This window comes from Squalius cephalus (genome assembly GCF_949319135.1).
Source record: "Squalius cephalus genome assembly, chromosome: 11".
NCBI classification, from domain to species: Eukaryota; Metazoa; Chordata; class Actinopteri; order Cypriniformes; family Leuciscidae; genus Squalius; species Squalius cephalus.
Genome location: NC_137132.1, coordinates 12,857,505 through 12,869,797, shown reverse-complemented (window position 1 = coordinate 12,869,797; position 12,293 = coordinate 12,857,505). Strand labels below are relative to the sequence as shown.

The following is a 12,293-nucleotide window of genomic DNA, read 5'->3' as shown; positions in this document are numbered from 1 at the left end:
TTTTTTGTAGGAAAAGCACAAGCAAATGAGCAACGCTACACCAAGCTAAAGGAGAAATACACAGAGCTGGTCCAGAGCCATGCTGACCTGCTGAGGAAGGTAAATTGATGTCCTTACATCTCCATTCAATCACACACTGGCTGTATATGGATATATTTATATAGATACATTAAAGGTGGGGTAAGCGGTAATTCAAAAACTCTGTTGGACAATGCTGATATTTGAAATCAACCAAACAAACACACCCCTCTCTTCATTGCTCCGCCTCCAAAACTCACTCTCCAATCCTAACTGCCCTGCTCCGAGTTGGCTTCGATCCACCTGCTTGTAAGGTGAGTGCACTAACATTGACGCTAAACACCGTATTCACTAGCAGTCGCCAAGAGTGGATGTCTGTTTATCATAGCAGAAGCGCAACCAAATAATGCTTCATGAAAAATAAAGCGCAGAGGATGAACGAATGACAAAGAAGCACAACAAAATTAACGTACAGTACACAATAGTAATTACAAACAATAGTTCATTGTTAGTTGCCAACTGCACAGCAGCTCGAGACAAACAATGACACTCAAACCCAGTGTTACTCACGTGTGGATCGGAATCAAAGCAACCTGTTTTCAGGCCTTCCCGCTCAGGCCTCTCCAGCGCTGGAAAGCTTTTCTAATATTAACGCGGGTCCTAAAGCTCTTGCCCAGTCATAACCCTTCATTTTCCAGTGATTTCTTCCGAGCTTTTCTCTTTTGTATTGTGCCTCATCTCTATTTCTGCAATCTTTCTTAAAATCTCCCTCTTGCTCATTCTCCTCTACCATCATACGCCCCCTAATGCTGATTGGCTACACACGTTTGTTGTTGTTTGTTCGTGTGTCGGTCCAATTAACTTCCAAACATCATTTTTCAAATACCGCTAACCCCACCTTTAAGCATACACCATTTATATTATTTAACACGCTCATTTTGTCATCAAGTGCTATATCCAGCAAAGTAGACCTTCAGATTGAAGGGTGATTCTCACAAAACTGTATTTTCTGCAAGCCTTTTCAAGGTAAATTTAGGTGTCTTTCCAATAAAGGCCACTTCGAGACTCCGAAAGAACACCAAATAACCAAATGATTTAAGGAGTCTATATAATTTATAAATGTGTGCACACCATAGCACCTGCTAAAAGGTGCTAAAGAAGTGAAATCAGGTTAAACGGTTATAATAGAAATTTCCACCTACCAGTGTTACAGGTGGTTGATAAACTCCCGACTTCTAAGATCATCTACCTGCGTGACGTAAATTAAATGAATTATGCAATTTCACATGCATCAGTAATTTATTTGCATTCAATTATTTTCACACTTTAAAAGATTTTGAATGAATTGCATGCATTAATCTAATAATGAGGGGAGAAAGATGTTCAAAATTGTAGCTGATATTTACTTCCACTTAATTCATCACACTGGAAACGGAAGGTCAGGTGCATTGCGTTGTGGGACACAATATCTCACTCAGCGAACTTGTTTTGGCAAATGCAGTCAGTAATCTGTGTTTTCCATGCCGATACAAACGTTAAATTACACACATAGTGTGTGTGCACACTGCATACCGCTTGCTTCAGCTCCAGAGGCCTGTCAGTAAACCTGCAGGTGGTTAGGCTCCTCCACCAGAATTCTTTTCTAGCAGACTCGGATGAAACACAGATGAGAATTTGGCACTGTGTTCCTCTGCCACACTTAGGCTGTCATCACACTCACTCTCACACAGCAGCACGCTCTGATCCCACCACAGAGCCATCCGACAGTGGGAGCCACATTCTTGGCAAAGGAACTGGGTCAGCCAAATGTTTTGACTGTGTCTGTGTGCTTCTCAGAACGCAGAGGTGACACGTCAGATGACGGTGGCCCGTGCCGCCCAGGACGAGGTGGAGAATGTGAAGAAAGAGATGCAGGACAAATTGAAAGCCGCTCAGGACTCTACCAGTCAGCAGGTTGCACACAAACCACATACACACACACTTCATACACACACTCCCTCTGCCTGATGTATCCGTAGTATGTTTGTCTTACACTTCCCTATCCTCATGTATGTGCACGAGTAGGAGAAGGCTCAGTTAGAGCAGCTTCAAGCTCTACAAGCCGAGCTCATATCCAGCAGAACAGAACTAGAGACCCTGAAGAGTACCGTCACCTCCTCCCAACAGGTGGGACCTCACCCTCCACCCTCCACCCATCATTCTCTTCCTCTTCACCTCTGTCATGAATCTCTCTTCACTCCTTGTCAGAAATTAAAGAAACATAATAAAATGTCAAGCAATTCTTGACAAAACTTCACGCTTTACCTGCACGATACTGGAAAAAACTGACATGCTGACATTTACTTTTTCTGCAATATATATTGTGAAATGAAGGAACGTTCACCAGATGGCTTGAATAGTTCTATTTGGAAAAAAAATATTCATTCTAGAATAAGTGGGTTTATTTTGTGAATAAAATCATTTAAAAAGCTGAAAATTACTCCTGAAGAGTTTTTAGGACTAAACATTTTGGGAATATTTTTTCTTGAAATTTGGATGTTCACACTTTGATTTGACTTTTTATAGGAACTAACACAAAACACTTGCAGCAACCATAACTTGAACAGTAAAAAAAAAAAATCCCTCCACTTGAGTTTGCATAGGCCACAATCCCGCTGTTTTTGACCAATTCAGTAAAAATGTATACTAATAATTGTGATTGTGAATTTTATTGTGATTATTGTAAATATATTAAACAAAATAAGAAGTATTGTAATATTTAACTGTTGTACTGTAAAATAAGAAATCAAGTATTTAATAAAAACAGTTTTAATTTATAGTACAACTGTGAAAATTTCAATACTGATCTTTACATCTTAATTTCTTTCCTTTTTTTCTTTTTTTTTAACAAACGTTAAACCATCAAGCTTTTATTTTGGTTTCAGAAACTCAGCCCTTTGCATGTGGGCAGCTCGTGGTTTAGTGTTTTTTGGTTTCTCAGATTGGTTTGATTCACAGTAAATTAACCAAGCTGTTCTGAGAATTAGGTTGCACGCATGTGAAATTCGCACTAAGCCATATAGATTTTTTCCGATATATCGTGCATAGGGTTGCAAAGGGGCGGAAAATTTCCGGTAAATTTCCGGAAAGTTTCCGGTAAATTTCCATGGGAAGTTAAGCTGGGGAATTTTGGAAATATTCATTACCATGGCAACCGCTTGCGCGTCCACTCTGAAAGTAACTGTACACATAAGAGACGGATAGATACATTATTTAAGGTTATTTCTATTCGTTAGAATATTGATATATGAACTTGTTGTCAAGTAAGCCCCGTTGCGAGCATGTGCGTCTCTCTAAACTTTCAGTGTGCTGCACTGCTCTAGTTGACTTCTGCACCTCCCCCCCCCCGTAAATATCACGTTAATTTTGAAAACGTAATTCCTTTTGTGGATCCTCTTGGTCATTCTTCATGTTTCTTTGACAAATATCAGTGTCTCAGTCTCACACACGTTGCACGCGAGTTAACCACGCCTACTTATTTACATGTTGCGGTATACACGGAATAAAAAAATCTGTTACGGTTGACATTTTCTTCCGCGGTAACGATATACCGTCATACCGCCCAGCCCTACTTATGTGGTAAGTAAAGTTATGCTAGCTTATTTAGCATCTAACTTATCAGCTTGCTATCTACTAGATGAATACATTTGTATGTGATATTTGCAATTTAAACATTTAATAAAAATATTTCCCCATAATATCATCAAAACTTACTTCACTTTGTTTAGTCCACAGGCTCAAATGTGTGCCTTCAATAGTCTTGTGCTTTGGGCTTCTGTACATGTGATGGAGGCATGCACAGTGCCAGTAGGGGGTGTGGTCTCAATAGCCATGCAGTAAGCAGTGTGCTATGTGCGTGTGATTGAGGAATGGCATGGATATTCAAGTGTGGCATCTTTTTGTTTTAGTCAAGATTATGCTAAAATATACTTTCATCAACTATATTTAAGTTCCCTATGAAGAGCCAACCCTCAACTTTGAAAATTCCCAGTTTATTCCCGTTTATTCCCATAAATTCCTGTTAATTCCCTTAAATTCCCATTAATTCCCATGGAAAGTTTCCATCTTTGAAAATTCCCAGAATTTTGCAACCCTAATCGTGCAGCCCTACTTCACGCTCTTCCACCCATCCCTGTTCAGCTCTCGGCCCACCACAGGATCCATGTATCACGGTCTCTGCGATTTAGTCCAGCGCAGGGTGACATGGGGATTCTGTGATTGCATGTAGGTTCTAAATTACATGTGGGAGTTGATTTGTCCCCCCACATCCCACTTCCCTCTGTTTCCTGCACACCTGCTGCAGCACCTCCACTACTGCCTCTAGCAGCTGACTCAAATAAAGACAACTGTGTGTTGATACATTTAACATCTTTATCATGACTGTATTAGTTCACTTTAAATACAGTGTTTTATAGAGTGCTGCAGGGATGACGTATGTTTGTACGCCAAAATGTATTAGCTCTAACTTCTGCTTCACTGGTTCTAACAATAACAACACCGTTTCTTGTTCTCTCAGTAATAGTCACATTAGATCTTGTAATTCATGTAATGACAGACGACTCTCATTGAACTGTATTCTCTCTCTTCCTGTAGTCAAGTGAGCAGCTCAATACTCAGCTGTCTGCTTTAGAGGCTGAGAAGGCGGAGCTTTTGGAGACTGTATCTCAGAAAGAGGCGGAGCTGGCAGGTTTGGGGGTGGAGTTAGAGCGTGTACAGAGCAGTCTGACCAATGAGAGAGAGAGTGGTGTGAAAGCTGCTGAGGCCCTGCAAAACCAACTCAATGAGAAGGTGGGATATTGTAGGTTTACTATGTGTTCAGTTATAATTGGGTCTGTGTAATTGTTCAGATTCATTATACCAAAAGGCATTGGCTGTAAATCTGCTAAATGTTCATTTTGCTTTTATGAGCTCACTAGCATTTAGACTGTTGGTCTCAAAGCTAACAGAAAAGGACCAATTGATGTAATGGAGTGTTAAATGCCTGTTTTGATTGTCTTTCTATCTGTAGGAGAGTCGTGAGCAGGCTCTGGAGAGCGAGTTGGTGTCCCTGCGCTGGGCGGCTCTGCGGGCAGCTCTAGAGGAGGCGGGAAGGATTGTACAGGACAGCCTGAATCAGCTGGAGGACCCCACACACATCAGCTGCACCAGTTCGGCCGGTCAGTGACCAGCTCAAATTACCCTCATGTCCTGACAACCCACACTGATTACACTGCACAGCTGGAATTGCCGTACAAGAGCTTAATAAATATTAAAGGACCTTGTGTGTGTAGATTACCTGGTGTCCAGGTGCCAGGTGGCTCTGGACTGCGTGGAGAGGCTGCAGTCGGCCAGAGACGGCTTTGTATCAGATAACACAGGTGAATTACATGTACATACACTCTCATTTTCCTTCTCAACTAGCATTCATTAATGTACCGTTCACTCCAACAGTGTTGGCAAAGTTGCTTTGAAACTTAAGCTTGCCAAGATATATGTTACACATCATTTAAAGTAGTTAAATTACAGTTAGTCTTTACTGAAATAGTAATTAGCTAAAAGGTACATTTGATTACATTAATTTCTTTAGTATTTTTTTACCTGAATCTACTGTATACTCACCTGAAAAACTTAAAGCCTTGTTTTTTATATCTCTCTTTATTTGTGCTGTTGTTTGAAATTTATTTAGTAATTTTATTACTGTCTTTTTACTTGTTTGTATATGCTGTCAATTATAGTTCTTTGAAAGAAAATCGGAATCTGCAGATCACACTTACAAAAAAAATCGGAATCGGCCAAGAACATTGCAATTGCCGCAGCTCTAGTAAATTGATGAACAGAGTTTATTGATTACCTCATTTCTTTACAATGAACTATCTGAACAAACTGAATTACTAAAAACAAACTGTCTGAATCAACTTTGACCTGAATAATTTCCCAGCAGTACTTGAGACAGGAGAGCATTCTGTCTGGCTCGCTTGCTAGTAAGGCTGTGCAGTACATTGTGACACAACCGTGATGTAGTGATTTGTGTTGCTACACTGCTACCTATTGCAAAAAAATGTCTCAGGACTGAAAAATCTGCACTATTTTGAAGACAGTTGAGCTAATTTTACACTAACTTTTGTTACTCCCCTTCACTGTTCTCCACTCAGCATGCACAAGCTCAAAAAATAATAACGTAATGACATACCAATAGTATTTTTTACTCAGAATTAGTCTGTTGAGATGAGAGGCACTCATATGATCATGTTGTAACTGTTCCACACTGATTTTCCTGAATGTGTGTAATAGATGTGTCTGGACTGGTGCGGGCAGTGACTCAGTTTGCTCACCTGGTGGGCGATGTCATTGTGCAGGGAAGCGCCACCTCCCACATGGTGCCAGTGGAACAAGCAGACGGTAAGCATCACCCAGGCGCTATGAAAATATATTCAAATGAGCTTATGTAATCACATTAGCACAACTGATGAATTTCTATGCAAATACTTCCTTAAAGAAACAGTCATTGTGCTTTAATACACTGTATCGACCAATCAGCATCCAGAACCAGAGCTATCCGTTCGATCTAAGCAGCATAAATGTAATTTCTATTATTAAATTGATAAATATTTTACAGTACCTCTGTAACCACATTCCACATATAGAGAGACGTCCAAGAAAATGACTTTCTGTTTGAGTCAGTCTCCATTCATCATGAAGGTCATTAGTGTCACTGCGGTTCTGTTAATAACTCCGTCGCCGGAGGTCTGGTTGTTTCGGGAGAGATGCTGGAAAGGAACATGACATAACTCAAAACTGCTAATGTTGCGGTTCCCACGAGCACATGCAATCACGTCATGACTGTACACGGCAGGAAATGCGTTTCTTCCCGAGCGTATGTGGAGTGTCTGCAGGTGACAGATGGTGCGTCTGACTGCTCTCTGGTTTCTGTCTTTGTCTGTCTGTGGGCAGCTTTGGCAGACAACGTGAAGGCGTGTGGCGCGGAGGCCATGGCGCTGCTTTGCCAGCTTCAGGAGCAGAAGTCTATGGGGACGGCAGACTGCAGCCGGCTGACGTCGGCACTGGATACCGTAATGGCCTTGGGTGAAGTGAGTGTGCCACTGAGAGTCAGTCCTGGTTTTAGCATAGTAAATCAGTGGGTTGAAAAATTTCATTTTTAGCACTTTTCTTGAGTGATTTAAATTATGCCAAAGCTAGTATGGAACTGCATACTGCATGCCCAGTGTTATTTTAATATTATTTATCGATTATTATAGTATTTATTAATATTTTGAATTAGATTTTCTTCTATTTAGCTTTATTTTTTAGTAATCTTAGTACTTCAATTGCAAGTTTTTTTTTTACTTTAAGTCTTTAATCTGATATTTATTTTATTTCAACTTTATTTAAATTTTTAAATAAACAATTTTTTCATAGTTGTAGTTTCTGAACAGTAGCATCACAGCAGTAGAAAAATAAACATCTGTAAAAGAGAAGAGTAGAATGCTACATTTCATCTTAATCAGCAAATGGCTGTCCAATCAAATGAGAACTTACATTCGTCTTTTATTCACTATTGTGACGTGTATATCCAAGTGAAACAGCTTCTCAAACAAGAAAAAATGTAGGGTGGGACTTGATTTTGTCCATCGGGATTTGGTTGGATCGTTGGATGTTTGTGGTTTGCTGTTGCTGGGATGTCATGTGAGTGACAAGTTGTCCCACCCTCACACCACCAGTAAACATGTCTTCAGAGAAGAGATGTCACTACAAGAGGAAGTTATTTTGATTACGATGGCACGTGAATTTAAAAAAAATTATTATGTGCATTGATAAATCATTTATGGTAAATACTGCAATATTACATAAAGTACAATAACTGTCAGTTTTAAATTCATGGTGACTTTAACTACTTGCAACTGATATTCAGATTTTATTTTTCACTTTAGAAATAGAAGGTCGCGAACTTCCAAATTTGCTCTGGATTTATACAAGACAATAGAGTGGTGCAGGTATAACGTCAAAGCTCCACCCCCTGGTTCCCTTGAGATTTTCCTATGGGGTTTTATAATGGGTTTTTTAAATTTATGAGTAAAATAAAGCCTGTGGGAAACATAACAAGACGATTCATTGGCGTTTTATTCTACAACGTAAATTAGATGTAAATTAGACATAGATGAGAACACAACCTCTTAGTTAATTCCTCTGTTTTCTCTGAGCAGAAGTTGCGTCCCCGGGGTCTGGAACTACAGCAAGGGGAGCTGGGAGATCTGGTGGAGCAGGAGATGTCAGCCACATCAGCAGCTGTGGAGTCGGCTGCCGCCAGGATTGAGGTGATCAGTCAATGCTTTTTCTACCATACAGTCAGATGCTTAATAAAACATGAAGCGCTCCAGTCTACTTGTCTAATGTTTTTCCCCTTTGTGCTTTGCAACAGGAAATGCTCAATAAGTCCAGGGCAGTTGACACAGGAATCAAAATGGAAGTCAATGAAAGGTCAGACTGACAAAACCACATGAGTTATGCATGCAATGCATATCATTTATTTATTTATATTTTATTTGGTTGATATTCCTTAGTGGATTTGGTTAAGTGATCAAAGTGTCTTTATGCAGAGTTTATTTCCCTTGGATAGCATTGCACGTTTGCATTCACCCAGACACATTAGCCATGCATGCAAAACAGGCCTTTGATGTGTTGCTCTCTGTCGCCCCCTGCAGGATCTTGGCGTCCTGCACAGATCTCATGCAGGCCATCAAAGTGCTGGTGCTGTCCTCCAAAGACCTGCAGAGGGACATTGTGGAGAGCGGCAGGGTGAGTGAACTTTTTTTTGTTGAAAACTTGCTTTTGTAGAGCGTGAAATGACATTTTATTGATGTTTCTCTTGTGTTCACAGGGGGCCGCGTCTATGAAGGAGTTCTACGCCAAGAATTCCCGATGGACAGAAGGTCTCATTTCCGCCTCCAAGGCCGTGGGCTGGGGCGCCACCATGTTGGTGTGAGTAACACAGACAGTGAGAAAATCAAATTTGGGGGGAGGGAAGCTGTGGCATAGTGATTAAAAATCTCAGTGGCACAATGAAATCCGCCCCAAAATTATTTTGTATTTTTTCCAAGATTCTGTGTTTTCCATTTTAATGGCTTAATTAAATTTGAATAACCAAAAGCATGTCTAATCAATTGAATTCATGAAACTTTTTAAAATTTGAATAAATGATTACAATTTTAACAATAATAGGGTCCTATGAATTTCACAAATTCTGCTTTTTACTTTTTATATAATCATTTTAAGATTTAATACAGATTTATCATCAAAACTGTGGTAATCAAATAAATTCATAAAACTTGTCACCAAATGAAAATACAATTCCTTTACAACTAAACATTGCATTTTTGTCAAATAAAGTGTTGCACAACAGATTTTCTGTATAAATTAAAACGGATGAAATAAATCTCTTGATTTTATGGTATTTCTTAAAAAAGGTTCTTGTAAATAGGATTATTATTATAACTTTAAGAAGTAAATAGAAATGGCTCTCAAATCACATGTGCAGTAGACTAAACTCATTCACTCTGAGATTCACAGAACATGTACACTTCATATTTCTTTTCATGGTTTAATAATAGCAGACACTAGTCCATATTTCATTTGGAATTTGATTCTGTACAGTCCTATTTTGATTTCTTAATCCAAAATTTGTCAAATTTCGTGTCATTCCGCATTATACAGCAAATTCCATTTTAATGACTGGATTCCATGATTCTGTCCGTGTTTTCCAAAGTGTCCGGACCCTAAGTTTTGAATCCTACGTGGACTGATATATTAACCATCACCATTGTGCTTTTTCTTCTTCTTCCTGTAGTGATGCAGCTGATCAGGTGGTGCAAGGCAAGGGCAAGTTTGAGGAGCTGATGGTGTGTTCGCATGAGATCGCTGCCAGCACGGCTCAGCTAGTTGCGGCATCTAAGGTACAGCGCCAACAAATCACCAGCAACATTTGCACTTGAATTAACTTTAAAGCAGTGTAATGATACATAATCCATTTTATCCCTTCAGGTAAAAGCAGACAAGGGCAGTACAAATCTTTCCCGTCTCCAGCAGGCCTCCAAAGGGGTCACCCAGGCCACTGCAGGGGTCGTGGCATCAACAAAGTCCGGCAAGTCTCAGATCGAGGATACAGGTGAGGTCATATACAGCACATCCCGCTGTGTTTAAGTGGCTCAACATAAGCTGTGATGCTCGTGTGGGCAATTCAGGTCTGAATCTTGTTAGCAAAAACATTTTCCATAATGTCTTGTCCTTTCTCCATTATTCATTAAATAAGGCCCAAAAGTTAGTAGTTACAGTAGTGGCAGCCTCATTTTGCTTCTCATTGACCTCCACAGTTACATTGCCCCATTTCACATTTAACTATAGCCATGGAAACTGGTTTATGGTGCCCTCCAGAGATACAGGAATGAGCTGGCTTACACGTAGTCAGGCTTATCTCTATGCAAGCTCTTGTGCTGATGCTCTTCTGTGGAGGCAAAGGCATTTAAACAACATTGACCAGTCACATGGAGTCAATGACTTTGTCAGTGTGTCCTTTCATTCATTAAAAGCTTTTGATTCATTGATCATTATGTCCAGAATGACACATTTTCTGTTTGCATGGACTACATGGGTGACCTAATACATTTACTGAAATGCACAATATTCAACTGTAGTACACTGCAATGCACTCGACTTCCATTTATTTATTTATTGTTTGTTTGCTGGAAACATAACTGGATGCTCCTTACTAATATAAACATGGAAACATGGATCTTTTTCTTTTGCATTGTTTGTGAAATTACAGTCTAAAAGAAAGATTTCAAATTATTACTTATGTACAGAGCTTATGGTAAAATTATACAAAATTCAGGCCCTGAAAATATCGATACTCTGCGTCTGTGTATTGATACAATATCCCCACGCGAAATATTAGCGATACTATGCTATATTGATAGCCAGTAGCCTTTAATTCACATAACAGCCTGGTGAAATCATGATTTCTTAAAATTGAGAGACATTCATATTCTCATTCTGAAGAGAGTTTTATTGGCGAAAAACACCGGCGAACAAGAACAATCCTGTTAGACATGAATTGAAATTCTCTCTTTGTTTCAGACACTATGGACTTTTCCGCGATGACACTCACTCAGATCAAGAGGCAAGAGATGGATGCACAGGTGAGCGAGTGTAAACCTGTTGTCCACGTCTTTGTGGAAGTGTGTGAACAAATCTGACCGTTTATTGTGTCTCAGGTGCTGGTGTTGGAGCTGGAGACCCGGCTGCAGAAAGAGAGGGAGCGACTTGGTGAACTGAGGAAGAAGCATTACAAGCTCGCTGGCGTCGCAGAGGGCTGGGGAGGGGAGGATGAGGGTAAGACCCCCAATAACACCACAAACCATCAGCCAAAACTGCTTAAACATCCCAGAATTGCCTGGCGAGTGGGGTAGATGGAGATTTTTAGGGCTGAGGATAGAGTATTGAGCTAATTGGTGGTGCAAAGGGTGTGGTTTGTTTGCCTGTGCGTAATTCGCTCTCTTTTATGTTTGTCCACAGGAACGGGATGAGACTTGTCGTGTTCTGCGCAGCGGCCCTACAGACGGGGCGCTTGACGTCTTTATATACACACTATCTTTCCCTTCTCCCTTTTTATTGTACTTTTTAACTCTTTTGATTTCTTTTATTGTACATTTAAGCCAAATAAAAGGTGCTTTTTTCTAACCTGCTCCCTCCCCTGCCCGTGGAGTCAGGAGACGTGAGGAGTGTGATGATAGTGTGCGACGAAGGGGGGAGGGAGAGGAAGGCAGGAAATGGATGGCACCACCTAGTGGACAGAGAAGGAAGTGCAGGCTCGCTGAACTGTCTGAGTATTTCATTTCCTCTTCCTCCTCATACGGAATGGAGAATCTTCCCCCACCCCTGACCATTTAGAACAATCCCGTCTCCCCGTGAAACATCCCATGATGCATTGCACAATGGTGAGTCACCCCATTTTGCAGGAAATGGCACTGTGCTGTGACCCTTCCGGACTCAACTTTTACAAACAGCAGCTGTGTGACTTCCACCTCTCAAACGCATTCCTTAATGTCGCGTAGGATCGCCATTGTCTGGGTCCGTCCCCTTAGCAGTGGTCTCTGAACTAAAACAAGAGCATTGAACATAGTAGACGATGACCACTGTGGACTAACACCCGAAAACACTACCAAACTCAACACGCTTTTTCTGTATGTAGTTTTTTTTTCTTTTGA

General features: G+C 40.4%; 1 protein-coding gene across 2 annotated transcripts in view; it reads left to right on the top strand.

Annotated features, from left to right (window-relative positions):
• The window catches only part of hip1 (huntingtin interacting protein 1), a 41,858-nt gene extending 29,893 nt beyond the window's left edge, over positions 1 to 11,965 (top strand). For both annotated transcript variants that reach the window (XM_079886289.1, XM_079886290.1), the window contains exons 15-31: positions 11 to 99; positions 1,855 to 1,971; positions 2,083 to 2,184; positions 4,651 to 4,845; positions 5,066 to 5,213; positions 5,328 to 5,414; positions 6,328 to 6,435; positions 6,988 to 7,124; positions 8,238 to 8,348; positions 8,453 to 8,511; positions 8,736 to 8,829; positions 8,912 to 9,012; positions 9,878 to 9,983; positions 10,072 to 10,195; positions 11,164 to 11,225; positions 11,301 to 11,418; positions 11,602 to 11,965. In XM_079886289.1, the coding sequence (XP_079742415.1) occupies positions 11 to 99; positions 1,855 to 1,971; positions 2,083 to 2,184; positions 4,651 to 4,845; positions 5,066 to 5,213; positions 5,328 to 5,414; positions 6,328 to 6,435; positions 6,988 to 7,124; positions 8,238 to 8,348; positions 8,453 to 8,511; positions 8,736 to 8,829; positions 8,912 to 9,012; positions 9,878 to 9,983; positions 10,072 to 10,195; positions 11,164 to 11,225; positions 11,301 to 11,418; positions 11,602 to 11,612 (1,769 nt within the window). In that variant the 3' untranslated portion in view covers positions 11,613 to 11,965. The remainder of the gene's footprint in view (positions 1 to 10; positions 100 to 1,854; positions 1,972 to 2,082; positions 2,185 to 4,650; positions 4,846 to 5,065; positions 5,214 to 5,327; positions 5,415 to 6,327; positions 6,436 to 6,987; positions 7,125 to 8,237; positions 8,349 to 8,452; positions 8,512 to 8,735; positions 8,830 to 8,911; positions 9,013 to 9,877; positions 9,984 to 10,071; positions 10,196 to 11,163; positions 11,226 to 11,300; positions 11,419 to 11,601) is intronic.
• Positions 11,966 to 12,293: the final 328 nt, after the last annotated feature.